The sequence below is a fragment of the Ambystoma mexicanum genome, chromosome 6p (genome assembly GCF_040938575.1).
Source record: "Ambystoma mexicanum isolate Mex_15411 chromosome 6p, UKY_AmexF1_1, whole genome shotgun sequence".
In the NCBI taxonomy this organism is placed as follows: Eukaryota; Metazoa; Chordata; class Amphibia; order Caudata; family Ambystomatidae; genus Ambystoma; species Ambystoma mexicanum.
In genome coordinates this window covers 1,157,210,895-1,157,227,935 of record NC_090935.1, presented here as the reverse complement: position 1 = coordinate 1,157,227,935, position 17,041 = coordinate 1,157,210,895, and the positions used below count along the sequence as shown (strand labels likewise).

General features: G+C 43.5%; 1 protein-coding gene across 2 annotated transcripts in view; it reads left to right on the top strand.

The window, feature by feature from the left end:
- Positions 1-13,364: 13,364 nt before the first annotated feature.
- The window catches only part of PTAR1 (protein prenyltransferase alpha subunit repeat containing 1), a 523,154-nt gene continuing 519,477 nt past the window's right edge, over positions 13,365-17,041 (top strand). For both annotated transcript variants that reach the window (XM_069625789.1, XM_069625790.1), the window contains exon 1: positions 13,365-13,521. In XM_069625789.1, coding sequence (XP_069481890.1) covers positions 13,433-13,521 — 89 coding nt within the window. In that variant the 5' untranslated portion in view covers positions 13,365-13,432. The remainder of the gene's footprint in view (positions 13,522-17,041) is intronic.

The following is a 17,041-nucleotide window of genomic DNA, read 5'->3' as shown; positions in this document are numbered from 1 at the left end:
ACTCGTCCTCTAGTCTTTGTTTTCAGTTATAATTATTGTTATCCAAAATAATGCAAGTACTGTCTTTCAGGGAGATGCTGAGGAGTCCAACGCATTGACGACAACCGTTGATGTCACTCAGATGCTCGAGGTACGTTTCCGGACAGTTCCATCGATGGAGATCATCAGATCTTGCATTCTTGTAGCGTGATTGTTACACACAATGTTTCTTTCGTTTTTAGCCATTGATATGTCCTTCTGTCGTCGCCCTCCTATGTGTCTTCTTTTTTCAATATTGTGTTCATTACTAATGAAAGTCCTATGTTTCAGGGAGTCGATGGAGCATTAGTCCAAGAAGAAGGGGGAGCATGCAGTTACGGGTCGGCGCAATGTTCTACAAGAACATCACCCCTAGTAGTTGATGCAGATCTCTGGGTGGTGACACTTCCAACGATCGAGCAAATCGAATCATATTTAGATATCCATTACTTATTTTAGACAACTGATCATTTGTGCAGGTCTATTTAGATGAGCCGTTGACGCCTGCACAAAGTTTATGTTCTTTTTAACAAAATAGAAAACCATACTAATGCAATTACTGTGTTTCAGGGAGTTGCTGAAGCGTCATCTTCAATAATATCATCAATGGAAGTCTATGCGGAGCCCGAGGTATGGATCTTGACAGTTCCATCTAACTAGATCAACAATGCGTGAATAATTGTCGTTTGATGTTCTACACAATGCGTTCAGTCGTGTTTTGCTATTGAGATGTACGTGGGTATTGGTCCCCAAGTACATTTTGTGTTTTCAATATTATTATACATACTAATGAAAGTTCTATGTTTCAGGGAGTCGATGGAGCGTCAGTGCGTGATGGATGTGCTTATCATGAAAATATAGTCGTTGCAGCGCAAGAGGAAGTGGAGACATGCACACACGAGTCGGAGCAACAGCGTCCTGATGTTGAAGTTCGAGGCAAGAAAGTTTCAAAGAAAAGAAAGCAAAAGAAGGTTAGTGTCCTGGTCACTATATTATATTGTTTTTCACTGTTAATAGTTCAATACTGTAAGTTGTGTTTAAACTGAACATCCCTTTTCCAATCTGTCCTCTAGTTGCGAGTGGGTGTACGAACTAGATCTACACAGACAGTGAAGCGAACGAGAGATGTTGCTTTTCAAACCTTTTGGCAGGGACTTGAGACTGGAGATGCATCGTGCCAATGGGAAGAATATGAAGTGATTGACAACGGAGCTATACCACCACCAGCCATTGATAGTGAATGTCCTCCTGGTAGTTCGGATGCAGTCGGAGATCAATTCACAGAATCCACACCCGCAAAAACTAAGACCGCGAGAAAGTTGAAGAAATTGTTTTATTCACCCATCGCCGGAGAAGGAACAGATGTTGCAATGGAAGAGAATGAAGTGGACGACAATGAAACACCATCAATATCACTGAACATAGCGGAAGACGATATCAGAGATTCTACCTTTCATGTGAGTGACATGTCCTCAACGTTACAGGCCGAACCAGCTGGGATGCAGAGTGACAGTATAAGGAAAGAGGCCAAATTCATTGTATTCGATAGTTGTTTGATTGATATTATTATTAGGATGAAATGTGGGCATTCGGTTGGTGGGGAAGTATGTGGGGAGCCATTGATTAATGTGACTCGTGCAATTCGAGGCACTAACCTTAAAATACATGCCACCTGTACAAAATATCATCCTTTCTCATGGTCTGCACAACCCATGCTGGGGCAACTGCCAGCAGGCAATCTACTTTGTGCAGCGGCCGCACTTTTTAGTGGTTCAAGTTTTAAAAAGTTAGAGTATTTCTTTCAGTTTGTGGGAATCCATTTCATTGCGAAAACTCAGTTCTACAAATACCAAATCGATTATCTATTTCCAGCCATTAGCGAAGCTTGGAGAATGGAAAAAATGTCTATTGATAGTACATTCGGGGGCAAACGGTTCAGGCTAGCCGGTGATGGACAGTGCGACAGCCCAGGATTTTCAGCCAAGTACTGCACCTACCACTTTCAGGACATGGAAAGTAAGAAAATTGTGAGTTCGGTGGTCGTGCAGGTGTCACAAAGTACATCCTCAGTGGCCATGGAGAAAGTTGGCTTTGTAGCATCATTGCAAGAACTACAATCGCGGGGAATGGTGATCGACCTGATAGCCACGGACAGACACGTTTCAATTGCCAAGACAATGAGAGATGAGTACAAAAATATAAATCACCAATTTGACGTATGGCATCTTGCAAAAACAATCAATAAAAAAATGTCGGCTGCAGGTAAAAAAAAAGATATGCAAGGTATTTCACAGTGGTCCAAGTCAATCAGCAACCATCTTTGGTGGAGCTCAAAAACATGTGGAGGGTCGTTGGAAATTCTACTGGAAAAATGGCGGTCAGTAATGCTACACTGTAGCAACGTTCACCGCTGGACCACAAACCAACATTTCCACAATTGTGAACATGGCCATTTGTCCACAGAGGAGGCACGGAAGAAGAAGTGGTTGATTCCTTCATCACCCACTCACAAAGCCATTGAAAAGATTGTATTTGATAAAACTATAACAAGAGATTTGAGGGGACTCACAGAATTCTGCCACACAGGAGATTTGGAGGTGTTCCACAATATGTGCCTAAAGTACAGGCCAAAACGATTGCATTTTGGCATGGAGGGCATGATAAATCGGACTCTTCTAGCGGTCTTGGCACATAACCATAATGTTGGCCGTCAACAAAGTCGGACGACCGGATCTTTAGGGACGCTTCGCTACAATAAGGCCTTCACTAAAAGAAGTAAACAATGGGTGATCAAACCAGTGTTTCAGGATATGCAATATGAGTTTATTGAGAGACTTATTGTTGATGTCCTAGATAGGCACATACATGGAGTTGTGAACGAACCTGTGCAGGGGACAACTGCATTGCCACCCAACATTGCCTCTGTTCCATGTCCACCTAAAGCAGAGCTCATTGAGAAATACACATCACGGTTTAAATGATTGTAATTTGATTGTCTGTTCTCTCGAGTCTCCTCATGTTGCAGGCCCATTGAATATGTGTATCTATGTAATGTGTAAATAAAAGTGATTGCTCAGTGTACATGCAATGTGTCTCTCCACCGTTGCCCCTCCCTTCACCGTGCAGTTGTGCGAACCACCCGGGTATCACCTGTGACTTTGCTCTGGAGTCTCCTCATGTCGCAGGCCCATTGAATATGTGTAGCTATGTATTGTGTAAATAAAAGTGATTGCTCAGTGTACATGCAATGTGTCTATCCAACCTTGTTCAGTTGCGCATTAAATTAAACCAAACAGTAATATAAATCATTTTTCAAAAAATATAGAATGTCTCCGTATTTATGGTTCTCTGGGGCTGCAAATGCACGCAGACAAAATGCAAAGATGGAGTGTAAATTTCAAGTCCTGTGAGATGGCCTTACACTGAATGTAGCTAACTAGGAATGTGTGCTCGTTCAAAGTGAAGGTCAGCTGCTTTGATTTTTTGCTCGGGTGCCGGAATGGCCCACGACTCAGTATAAGGTTCTATTGTTATTTGACCTTGACAGGCCGGGACCATCCCGAAAGACTTCTTTTTGGGGGTGTGGTGCAATAACATAAACGATAATGAATATAATTTCAGAAACGAAAGCCATTTAATGTTCGTTCATTAGAAGAAATAACGTCGGCATAGAAGGAGTGGTATTTCGGGGCTGCCCTACGCACAGACACAATGGAAAATGCAAATATAATGTAAGTAACTCTTTAGATGAGTTTATACCGCAATTTAATTACTATACAGTAGCTTTAAAGACGGGTTAAGTTGTACTTGTTCGTTCTATGTGGCATATTGTTTTGTACCGCGCACTATCTTGAGGAGAACCATCTCCTTTTACGGAAGCACCTCAAAACCTTCCTCTTTGCTTCTGCTTTCTCTCTCCCTCTCCCCTGCTACAACTGGTCCACTGTCTGCGACCTCGGTCCTGGGCCCTTCCACTCTCCACCTGCACTGCCTCCCTGTCAACCCCTGCACTGGGGGACTGTCTCAGTATCCTACAGCCCCCCCTTCCCAGCACTTGTTCTGCACTTACCTTGCACTCGCCACCAGCTGGCCCTATGTATTTATTATTTTATGCTACTTACCTTGTACTCCACTTCCCCCCTCCCCTTCCCCTTGCACTTTTACCTTCCCCCTACCCCTGCACTTGCGTGATCTGAATGACACCTGGCCTAGTAGGATCGTTGTCTGTCTTCTCCTTGTTCCCCCCCCCTGCCTCGCCACGCCTTGAAACACTTGTGTATAGGCGCGTTGCAAATGCCATATTATATCATATCAGTGACGAAGTGGTCCACTGGCGCTCAGGCGGCTCTGAAAAAGGCGGAGGAGAGGGGGTGGGTTACTGGAAATGACGTATAATACCCAGTTGCACTGTCCTAGCTATGAAATAATTTCCCGACCTAATATATAAAATGAATAATTTTAATAAAGATCTGATGGTGAGACTAATTTCATTTTTTATGTTTTTAAAACAGGTGCATCCTTCATTATTGTATGTGTCACGAGTACCAGACACCGGCGGATGGCTTTTACAACCGCCAGTTGCTTCTCCGCGTGAACAACGTTACCACCCTGACCATTTTATGGAACGATCGCCAAGTACAAGTATGCCCTTACGCGGTACTAATGGCTAGATGCAACATACATACCGTTGTGGTGGCCTAGTGCCTCGTTGTTGGAACAGCCATGCGATTATCAGTGCGACCGAAGAGCTTATTTTATCGTAAACCAACACCATGTGTACTGCACACGAACATCGCTTGCCTCAAGACGAACTATTTTGGATCGAGAGCAAAGAAAAATGCAAATCGCTGAATATTCTCTAAACATTTGATGTCAAATAAATGTACTTTACCAAATTTACAATCTTGCGGTTTGATTTAAAAGTACAGTTTCATATTCCGAATTGTGGCGCGCTGTGTTGTGAGCTGATCTGTGTTGGTTTCCGGGTTCTGTGTGGAGTCGCGTAGAAGACGCCTGGGCGCGTTTGCCTACGCAGCACAGTCACGTCACGGATAGAGGCGGGGAATATGAATGTTTTGATAAAGTCTGTTTCAGGGGCGGGGGATATGATTTAGTGCCGCAAACGCAGGTGAGCCAGGTCGATGGGGGGAAATGATAGGATTATCACAAAATGGCAGCTGATTTCGAGTGCGTTAATGGACGAAAAGTCGGGTAAGGTCCATAGGAAAGTTTTCTACGATCTACCGATTTATGCTTAAAAACACATGGCCGAACCGTAGGGACAATAAAAAAAAAAGTCCCGGAACTTGCCTTTAATCTTGCTAAAAAACAAACACCAAGTTCAACTTAAACAATTAATTAGTTTTTCCATTTATGATGTCATCATTTTCCTAATCACATAAGACAAACAGACAAACTCAACCGGTTACATATATCTCCTAGGATCTTCTCTTTAAGACTCGTCTTGGCCTCTAAAATACTCCATACGGAGTGTACATTAACCTCTTTAGATTCGCCTTTAATCAAATCCATCTTCTACGTCATCCACTGTGGGACTCTAGGTTAAAATTTCTTCTTATACATTCTTTAAAATGCAGGCCAGGGCATATTCTCTTATCTTGGCCTCTTTCACAATACTTTATTGCTTGGCCAAACTCAAGTCAATATCTTATTCCCCATATATATAACACTTATTCTCACGTTATGTTTATCCCGCCTCCCTCCGTTACTCGCTTTTTTTCCCTTCACTCATCACCTATATGTTTTGCCAACTCTCTCCGTTTTTACTCACCACTCTCATTTTCGTCTTCTGACTCTCGGGATCGTACGCCTCTTTTACCACCTCTTCAACCTTCCATCTGATCAGCTTCTCGTAGACATGGGAGGGGATTCTGTCTGAAACCAGGGGACCCATCACATCACGCTTACATGCTTTTTCAAATTACACTAACCGCAATCTACGGGGAGCTTCACGTCCTTTCAGCCGAATGGTAAAGGTTGTTCGATATTGCCGGGACTCTAAAGTTAACTTATAATGAGGGCTCTGAATCATCCTCTCCGCTACCAAGTGAACTGGATAACCCAGCCCTTTAAGATGAGTAGCAATTACCATGGAGATGGACGGGGATGCAGATTTTTATTCATACATCAATAATCAAAACGACTATGTACACTATGCATAAACACACTGTTGCACAATTGAAATTTCAGATCCTTGAAGTGGTAAAACGTCCCCCAAGAGGGGGCGACTATCAATCGCTTCTGTTACAAAGAGAATCCTACTGGATTGACATGATGGACTCGGTACATCCACGTGGTCTGAATGAAGATTTTTCATTAAACTGCTTTTTGTAAGACTGTATATTGGTGCCACGTATTGATATATACATGTTCTTCTTTCCTCTTTCTCTTCCTTTTGAAAATGCTCCCCCATGTAACTGTGTGTTGATTCCTAAGTATGACTCAAAAAGAAAAAATTTGAGCCACATGTCTCGAGGTGCCTTAAGAGATTCTCCAATCCATAATAATCCCATTTGTTGTAATATAGATAACTACTAGCAAATTGTAAATCCCTGTGAATGAATGTATCATCTATGACTCACTTAAACAAACATGGAATGCTGTAATCATTGAGATGTATTGTACTCACATATGGTTGAACCATACATCGCTTTTGTGTTTGTTGACCATCTGTCCCTTTACTACATTCTCTCCCTTTTAAAAAAAAAAATATGACTATATGAATACCCATTTATGTCTACGATTGCACTGATGAAAAACATGTTTTGTCTCTGTTGACCAATGCACTCTGAATGCCCAGGACTGGCCTGTGCTTTACTCTACTCTATTCACAGGTAACTTATTTACCAATTCTATATCTATGTACTTGGCTTGCTAGACAAGGACTTTCTCGCACAATCAGTACTACAGATCGCGTAACTTTTTCTTAACAATCATTACTATACTTCATTGCAGTCACTCCTATCTAATGACTGGACTTTGAACGCATTTTTTGACACTTATATTTTTCTACAATGTACTTTCATTTTTTTCTGCACGCGCTGGTTATGAAAATTTTGTCCATCTTGTTAGGCATCTCCAAAATGGAGGACTGTTGCATTTTAATACAACTAGTCCACCATTATGTCCTGGGTAAACTGGTTCAAACTCATTTTCGCTGCAATATTTCCTCTTATTTTATCTATTCTTTTATCATCACGAGCTTTGCTCAATTTGTTTAACCCTCTCATCATGGAGGACCTTCCCCGCAGTGGCTTTGAGAAATGTTTCCACCCTGTTAGACAGTCACAAAATGGAGGACTGTTGTATTTTAATACAACTAGTCCACCATTGTGTGCTAGGTAAACTAATTTATTGGCGGCGCAAAATTTCTTTCTTTATATATTTTTCCTATACTTTTATCCTCCCGGACCTTGTTGAATACTCTCATCATGGAGGACCTTGTATCTGCACAGAATTAGTCCATTTTCTATTACTATTCTTTCTGCCTCATATAGCCCTCAGCAATATGGCGCCCACTGTTTCCGTAGCAACGGACACAGACGCTTACTGCAGACGCCGGCTATCCATACCGAACCTACTGTTGTGAAAGGTACGTGCTAGAACAGATGACTGTGCACTTAGTAGGGACCCTCAACAAACTATCAGCTTCTGATTTATGTTTCACTCTTTGACTGTAGAACCTGCATGTTGAAACAGTGCATTGACTTCGTAGATGTGCATCCGAAATCAGGAAGAAAGGAGAGGTTGTTTCTACACTCGCCCATGTGCACCTGCCATTGTGCGCATCACTGACTCCAATCATTGGTATGCTGACTTTTTGCCCCCCCTTCTTTTTCTATCCTTTGCTTTAGAATAGTCTTAACACTCGATGCTGCACCTTAAGTAATATTCCACGCTCATATCACTGTCTAATTATTTTCTAGCTCAGCTAGCCTTCGTTAGCGTGACTACAGGGAACACCCCACGCTGTGTTTGTTCCCCGCATTCTGGAACATTTTCCGGTTGTGCCGGTGGTTTAAATTTGCTACACGCTGGTTATTCTCGGGTAGGTCCGGTATATCCAGCCTTTTTTTCGAATCTGTAACACACCTAACTTGTTATAGAGACATTAGCATTTACCTCTGTATCTATGTACGATTACATTCCCAGGTTGAGCTTCGCCTTTGGACTATTCACATTGATCCCTCTACAGGATTGATATTTGTAGCAAACACCAGCAACACCTGCTAGATTGAGTTATACAAACAGATCATGCTTCAACTTGGGTGTTTTCTTTCGCAGCCCCAACCGGGTAAATATGTCATTATTTCTGCCTTTTTGATATTTCTTGTTTTGACAAGAATTTCTATATGCTTTGTTTCTTCACACCATTTCCTCACTCCTCACCTCCTAAACAGTGCCAGTTCGAGGGCATTTATGAGCAGTATTGACCAACCCATACTTAATAGGTTTACTCTGTGGGATACCCGCACTATAACCTGGTCTCAATATACCCTCCAGACCATGTAAAACCAGAATCATGTCTATGGTGAACATTTTACTATTATTTCACGTGACTAATCTTGAAATCTTGAAAGGGATAAAAAAGCCTTTTGAACTATAAGACTTAATTGATGCATTTTTGTACATATCTTTTTGTAATTATTTGAATGTAGTACTATATATTATTATTATTTCTTTGCTATAGTCCGTATTGGCCCTTTGAAGAAGGGGAAAATATCCTCGAAACGCATCACCTAGAAAAAACTGACTTTCTTCTTCATTATCTTTATGCATATTATGATGCTGGATTGTTTACCTGCGTGTAAATTAATCTTCTTTTTAAAGAATTATAGATACTTTTTCTAAAAAAAAATCTCCTTGTGTGTGATTTAATCATTGCTTTATGTATAAGATGTACAGTAATACATTGAATTTTCAAACAAATTTTAGTAATTGGCTTATGTCCAACAATTGAAAGTGTGCTAGGGACGGGAGGATTCCCAGGTTGAATCTTCATTTCTTTTCTTTGTCTCCAATAATCACATTCCAACAGACAAAACATCAATCCCAAAAGAACCATCTCCGGAGTGGGAGACATTGAACCGATAGTGGTTGACAAAGGTGCTCTGACCCGCCCAGGTGGCAGCCCTACAAATCTTCTGTAGAGAAACCCCCCCGAGCAGGAAGAAGCTATACCGCTGGTAGAACGACCCTGAACGTGGTAAGGCACATGCAGGGCAGAAGCCACCTAAGCCATGGAGACGACTGTACGGATCCACTAGCTAATGGAAACCAGAGAGGCCTTCCGCCCAGCACCAGCTGGGCCAAAAGTAACCAAGAGACTATCAGACCGCCGGAACGGGGCAGTCCGAGTAAAATATTCCAGAACTGCCTGCCACACATCAATGGCATGTCAAACCACCTCGTCCGTCATCGGCGGATCTTGAAAAAACGCAGGGAGAACTAGATTCTGAGGTGTGTGAAACCGAGACACAACTTTAGGACCACATTGCAAAAACCACAGAGTCCGGTAAAACCCTCAAAAAGGGAGGGGGGTCGACACAACAGAGCCCCGACCTCCCCCAGCCTAGGGGCAGATGTGATAGTAATCAGGAAAGCAGTCTTCAGAGTAAGGCCCTTGATATCAATTTCTGACAGGTGCACAAAAGGAGGCCCATGAAGGAACCTCAAGACTAGAAGGAGATCCCAACAGGAAGGCCCTTATAGGCACATGGACGGGAAGCAGATAGACCCCTAAGAAACATCCCCACCAAGACCTCCACCGGCAGGTAGCCATCAGAGTCCCCCAAGAGGATTTTAATGGAGGCCCATTGGAAGCGAAGTGTAGAGATTGCCAGGCCCTTGTCAAAACCCTCCTGGAGAAAATGGAGAACAGCCGGCAGACTAGATCGGCGGGGGGATCCCAGACCTCCCATACCAAGCCCGAAAGTAGACCCAGTGCCTATCATACGTCTTCAGAGGAGAATGCCATCGAGCATTAAGGATAGACTCAACAGCAGGACCCGAAAGACCTTGGGAGACTAACCGAGGCAGTGCAATAGCCAAACTGCCGATTGAATCTGCCGGACCGCGATCACCAGCACCGCCTGCAGGGGACAAGACCACCTCAGAATCAACCAAGGCTCCTGGCACTGAAGTTCCATTAGGAAGGGAAACCAGCTTCGACAAGGCCAAAATGGAGCAACCAACAGCACTGTCGCCCTGTTTTCCCTGATGCGCTGAACCACCCGGGGAAGAAGTGGGAGAGGAGGGAACGCATAAAGGAGACCCCAAGGCCACTCTCTATTCCGGGCATCCACGCCCCAAGCTCCTTCGATCGGAAACCGGGAGTAGAAGAGAGGAACCTTCACAGAGACAGGAGAATAAAAGAGATCTAGAACCCGGGTTCCCGAACCTGATTCAGATCTCTGCAAACACCCTGCCTGACAGAATCAGTTCCATAGCGGAGGGGAATCAGCTGAGCCTGTGTATTGTCCACTCCCATGATGTCAGCGGCCACGAGAGATATCAGGAGTGACTCCCCCCCAGGAACCTATCTGAGCAGTCAGAGCATTCAAGGAGCGGCCGGACCCCCCCCTCGCGGTTGACATAGGCCACAGTTGTGGTATTGTCTGTCCGGACAACCACTGCTCGGCCTTCCAGAAAATATCCCAAAGGACAACAGGGCCCAGAGAATGGCACACAACTCCTTCCAATTAGACGAGCGAGCGACCTCCTCTGGAGTTCACAACCCCTGGCCTGACAGGACGCCAAACGTGGCACCCCAACCACACGCGCTGGCATCTGTAGTAAGAATGGTCTTCAGGGGCTGGATCAGGGACACCCCTGCCCGGAGATTTGGAACCTACAACCACCATTGTAAATCGGCCCTCAGAGCATGTGATACCGGGATCAGGGCCTCCTAAGACTGAGAAGCCGGGAGCCAGTAGGCCAGCAGATAAGAGACCAGAGGACGCAAATGAAGACGAGCCCAAGGGACTAGAAAAACACAAGAGGCCATGTGCCCCTGAAGCATGAACAATAGGCGAGCCGTGACACCCTGCCGCTTGAGAACCGAACAGACAGCAGGCACTGCACCCTTTCACCAACCTGGATATCAGAACACATCCCGAGCTGTGCGCTCTTTATACAAGGCCCAGGAGAACCACCGCCAATGGGGGCGAACAACCACTTAATCCCCCTGGCACGCAGCAACCACAGCAGCTCCCATCTAAAGCACTTGGAAAAAAACCTAAGCGACACCAACCCGCCTCCAGAAGCTATACAATTCGCTTAACAAAGACGGCATCAGGCGCACGACCACGAGGCAGAGAAACCTCACGCCACGTCAGAACTGAATCCGGGGCGAGCACAGGACCCCGACCCACAGCTCATGGGTGCAGCCCCTTACCTCCTGGCCCGTGCCTGAATGGCCCAGTGCGGTGATGCCTTAATCATACATGCCAACCCTCCCGATTTTTCAGTGAAAAATACTGCTATTTTTCACGTTCTCCCGCCTAAAATAATTATTTCCCCAATGCATTCCTATGGGGAAATTGTTATCTCCCGATTTCTCTGAAGAAATCTCCCTCCTTGGTGTGTTGGAATGTTGGCATGTATGCTTACTCGCCGGCCACGATGCCCCGCATATGACCGGGAGAGACTCCACTCTCAACCGGATCCCAATCTCTGCAGGGGAAACCGGCAACACGCTGCATCTTTGGGTAAAACCGAGGCCCTGCCACTCAGCCCCGTCAGGGGGCCAGCAGACTGAGCTCCCCGGTGGCCCGCACTCAGAACTGAAAACCTGCCAGAGGCAGGAAAAAATAAAGTGAGGGTTATCTGAAAAGGGGAGGAGTTATACAGAAAGAAGAAATAGAAGAAGATGCTGTGTCAGAGGCAGGGGCACCAAGAGGTTAAGTACTGTGACGTAGAAGAGTGGACGTGGAGGTAATGCACTGTTATTTACCATCAACCCCAATAAACCCTGATTTATTGGGGTTGATGGTAAATAACGAACTGCTGGATTATCTTGTTTTAAGGACTTCATCATTTTATATCTTGCTGTTTTGTGATGTTTTTGATGGCTTGCCCGCCTTGTTTTCATAAAACAAGCACTTGCACTTTCTTTGTGCGAAACACACTCCTATCCCTCTTCCACCATAAACTTTCAGAATTGAAGATCTGAAAACCACGCTTTTAAATAAACGCAAACTCTCCTCAAACTCTCCTGCTTTTAAATTGATTCCATTCCTGGCATGTTGCAAATTACAAACGTGAAAACAAAAGAAATACAAATAAGCTACAGCTAGTTGAGCAGCCCAACTACTAAGCTACTAGCTCACTACCCACATTCGGAACACAAATATACAGAACTTAATTTTTGAAGAAATAGACGAAGGACTACATTGAATAGCTAAATAACTGTGGTGGCCATCTTTCAGTGGTACACATTACTTTGTTGTTCAAAGCGCGATGGAAGGGTTGCTAACATCATGTTTTAACGCAGTGACATATTTTCAAAGTGTTTGTTTAGTATGTCATTATTTGACTACGCTTTTCAAGTTCTATAATTTGGCCTAAAACGCAAACGCAAAAGAATGTGCTCCCCATTATGCGTCAAATTGTTGCGCTATTATATATATTATTTGTGCAGTTTGTAAAGATTGTGTAAATGTCACAAATTAAGAAATACTTTCGTTTCCTTGAATGTTAACTAACAATTACAAACGGGGCATTCTCAGCTGAATGTTAAAACGTGCTCAAATTAATCGTTGTTCAAAGCATTCACGTTTAATCTAGCCACCATCCTCAAACGGTCAAGTTTCTTGTTGCAGCACTGATATTGTACGACTTCTCGTGGTTGATCATAAAAGTTCGGGCAGTCGAACCGGTGGTATTCTTCTCAAGACCTCTTACCAGATAGACCATAAGCAAGGGGCTAATTCTCGGTTCACACGTAGAGCGAAAAGTCGCCATCTTGGAATATGTGAATAGTTGCTTTGCAAGGTAAACGGTGTCGGCTTACTTCTCTATTTTCCTGAAAAGGGACACAACTTATATCAAGTTGTACTTTCTCAATAGAAGCATACTTGCGTTTAAAGTAATGTGGACGGTTCTAATTGTGTGATTTAAAACGTAATAGAATATGTTTAAATGCATAATGTATGTTTTTTTTTGGATTTGGTAATTTTTCGGGAGTTCATATGTTTTTCAAATATTGCACTTTTTAAGTGGTACATTATGTTTAAGCGTGGGTTCTGGCAATTGACAACGGCGAATGTTTAGTTCTAATATGGCGGCGGTTTGACTTTTCAGTGTTCTGGTAGTCTACTGCAGTGATAGCTTGTGATGCTGCTGCTTCTGTGCAACGGGTCCCGTTGTCCCTGTTTTTTTGCTCCGCGGTAAGATGGCAGCGGAGTGGAAGGAGGAGGTTGACGTGCTAGTCCGGCGGGTGGTAAAGGACATCAACACCGCTTTCAACAGGAACCCTAACATGTAAGTGGCTTGGCCTGGATAGGTTGGAGGCAGAGCAAAGGGTCTTCAAGTGCCAGCTGGGTACATAACAGTCTGTGTGAAACTGACACCTGCTACTGAGCTTGTGATAAGATCATAAATCGGGGTGTAATTAGAAAAGGAATAAATACCCGCCGAGTAACCAAAAAGGAGGGGCGGGCTGTAACCTTATGAAAGTGTACTACATTGTCCTGCTGTGTGGCATTTATAGAAAATATTGTTAAGTTTTGCATTAACACCTCCCAAAGGTGGCTAGCCTACCCGACCCTCCGTATGTGATTTCTATTTATGTTTTCGTGTCCCCACACCTCAGAGTTTCAGTAGTTAATACAAATAACCTGGAGAAGAAGCTCAGTCCAGAGACATGGGCTCAAAAAGTAGCAAAGCCTGCCTGCTGCCTGCCAGAGCATGGAAGGTGAGTCTAGCTGGCTAATGTACTTTAGCAGATGATCTTTCTGTTACTATTAATGCCTCATTGCAGAAGCATTTTTCCAAGTCAATTAAAGGAAAGTTTAGTTAATCTTTTGAAAAAGACAAATTGAGACTCATCACATTCTTCCCCTCATGTAATAAGGTAGGTTTACGAATGGGTAGGAGAAGTGAGACTGCCACCTTAATGACTTTGCAGGGGGGCGTCTTCACCTGGGTGATGTTTGGCTGCTTTTGTTACTGTGGACCATAGCATTTTGGTCCATCAACATGAAAATGTGATGAGGATAAGGAGTGCCGCGTTGGCGTGGGTGCTTCATTATTGAAGGATCGGAGCCAGAGGATGCAGCTGGGCAATTTAATATCACCAAATTAGTTGATTCCCTGTGGAATTCCACAGGGTTTGTCGTTATCTCACCATCTTTCTTTTTAATATTTAAATGGGTCCGTTCGCACAGGTCGTGGGCAGCTTTGGTCTTGAGTTTCAGATATACCCTGACAAACAAAATCCTGGCAGATCTCCATGGGGACACAGAGGATGTCTCTAGGCTGGAGGCTTGCCTAGGCCCAGCCAAGCGCTGGATGCAAGACAACTGCTTACGTCTTAAAGACCAAAGTCATATTAGTTTGCTGTTCACCTGGCATACCTCTTCCATTTCAATCGCCAATATCCCGCAGCCTTACGACGAAAGCTGTGGACTCCGTCAGGCATATCAGTGTCACTTTTGACAGCCACCTGTCTTTTTCTCTCCAGGTGGAGGCAGTGGAGATAGCTTTCATCTATGCAATTGAAGTAGAGGTACCTACTAGAGGAGAATCATTGTAAAACGTTAGTGCAGGCAGTAGTTCTTTCTAATTTTATTTTATTGTTAATTTATAATACGCTTAAAACCGGTGAGTGGTTTCTAGCGTGGGATAGGGGTGTCACGGTATTAGTTTTATGACGTTACAATAACCTTCTTGCCAAATGACGGTATATCATGGTTATCGCGGTATAGAAGGTGGAGTTATCTTAAATATTTTCTAAAAGGTCATAAATTGTCAGATTATTCATCACAAACAAAACCAGGCACTTGGGGCAGAATTGGCCTTTTCAACATACTTTCCACTGAAATGCCACCCCTTGCTTCCACCAAACGCAAACACATGTGTGGAGAAGAGGAGGGGGGGCCCTGCTGCTACTGGCAAAGCAAACTGAATAGCTTTTCTTAAGTGGTCATTTAGGCTTTTAGCTCCCCCACTGGCTACTGGTGAAGATGAATATGTTGCCATCTTGATAACCTGCATGCCACAGATCAATGGAGTCTGATGGTAGTATATGCTTGTGCGCATGCACACGCACTCTCTCTTTATGTTACAGCCTTTAGTTTACTTCCGGACCAAAAGGTGTTCAGTAATCATGGACATGTTACCCTTTGGTATGGCAGCAGGGAAGACCCACAGAGAGGAGTAAATTTCGCAGTGTGACTTATTATATGTAAATTCAGTGATAGAACCAGGGAAATCCCCTATTGTCATATGTTTAGAAAACATCCATTATAAATATATAAACCCCAAAGCCGCCAACCCAAAGTCCCGGGAGGATAGCTCAGCGGCAACGTGTGCGCCTTGGAAGCAAAACGACACTAGCAGCAACACAGGTTCGATCCCCGGGTCCGCGCTTAGAAACCTCTGGGTGTTTAACCGTGTTATAAATAGGCAACTAAGACAAAAACAATAACACAACTAAATAAACAAAATCAATTTCTTTAACAGCGCCGCGATGCCTGCGGACTGTGTGAGCGCTTTAAAAAAAATGTAAAAAAAAAAAAAAAGCAAACCCTTTTCCTCCTTGGCACTGTATTTATTCTTCCTATTGCTAACATATTGATTTTGTGTCAGGAAGTGTGGTTTATGGAATGGCATTAAAATTGCTCAAACTGAAACTACTTGGCAGACGGCACATCCAACAGTGCAAGGCCAAGACTGCGCAGCACTTGCTTACTGCAGCCTTTCCAAATCAGATTGAAAAGCACACTTAACGGTATGAACGGTATACCGGTATAAACAATGTGACGGTTATTATTGTTCAATTCATTGGTTCGTGGTATCTTTAACGGTATACCGTAATACCGTTACATCCCTAGCGTGGGATCGGGATTAAAACCTGTGTTGCGGCACGTTGTCTTGCTTCCAAGACAAACACGTTGTCCCTGAGCTATCCTTCTTCCCCTATTCTAGAATCCAATATAATGTATGTTATTCGATTTGGAATTGAGGTTCAAGCAGTTCAAAACAGAGTGATAAGGGTGATTATGCATTTAAGAAGGAATGATGACATCTCTCAAGCTTGGTGGTTGCTGGGCTGGCTTCTGATAGAGGATCAAATTCATGCTTGAGCCATGATTCAAATTTGGAAAATTCGTAACAGTCTTGTGCATTAGCACCTTGAAGCGTCTCATGTGCTAGATGGAATTACCAATAATGATCTCGGACCCAAATGACCGGAAAGACTCAAAGAATATGGAACAGTACTACTTTATTATCAGCAAAGAAATAAAGTAGGGCAATCTGGCGAATAACGGGCAGTAATTCATGCACTTGCACCCAAATGTGATTATACAAAGGTTTTATACCTCAATATGCGTCATCTGTCACGTGGCAAACTGTAAAACCTATTTGAGGGTGTGGGATTGGTTATAGGGACATATGTACCTATATTATGTATGGGAACATATGTACCTATATTATGTACAAGTGTTAAATAAAGTGCAAGAACTCTGTCACACCATGTGCCTCGCAAACTGGAAACAAAACTGACATTCATTGTTTTTATTGAACCTTTAGTAGTTATGTAAGTTCACAAATGAATGTGGTGTTATCAAAAGAAAATTTGCTCAATAAACTGAAATTGCGACTTTAAATGGATAAATCACTATTGCATGTATGAGCCTCGCCGATATGTGTTTCGACCGTATGCTCTTTCTGAGGGCTGAATTGTGGATTGTATTCTTCCACTGGTGAAATTATTGTGGCAGTGGTGTGAATGGATGCCTGTTTGGCAACCAGCAAAATGTCTGCTGCCTTAATCAGT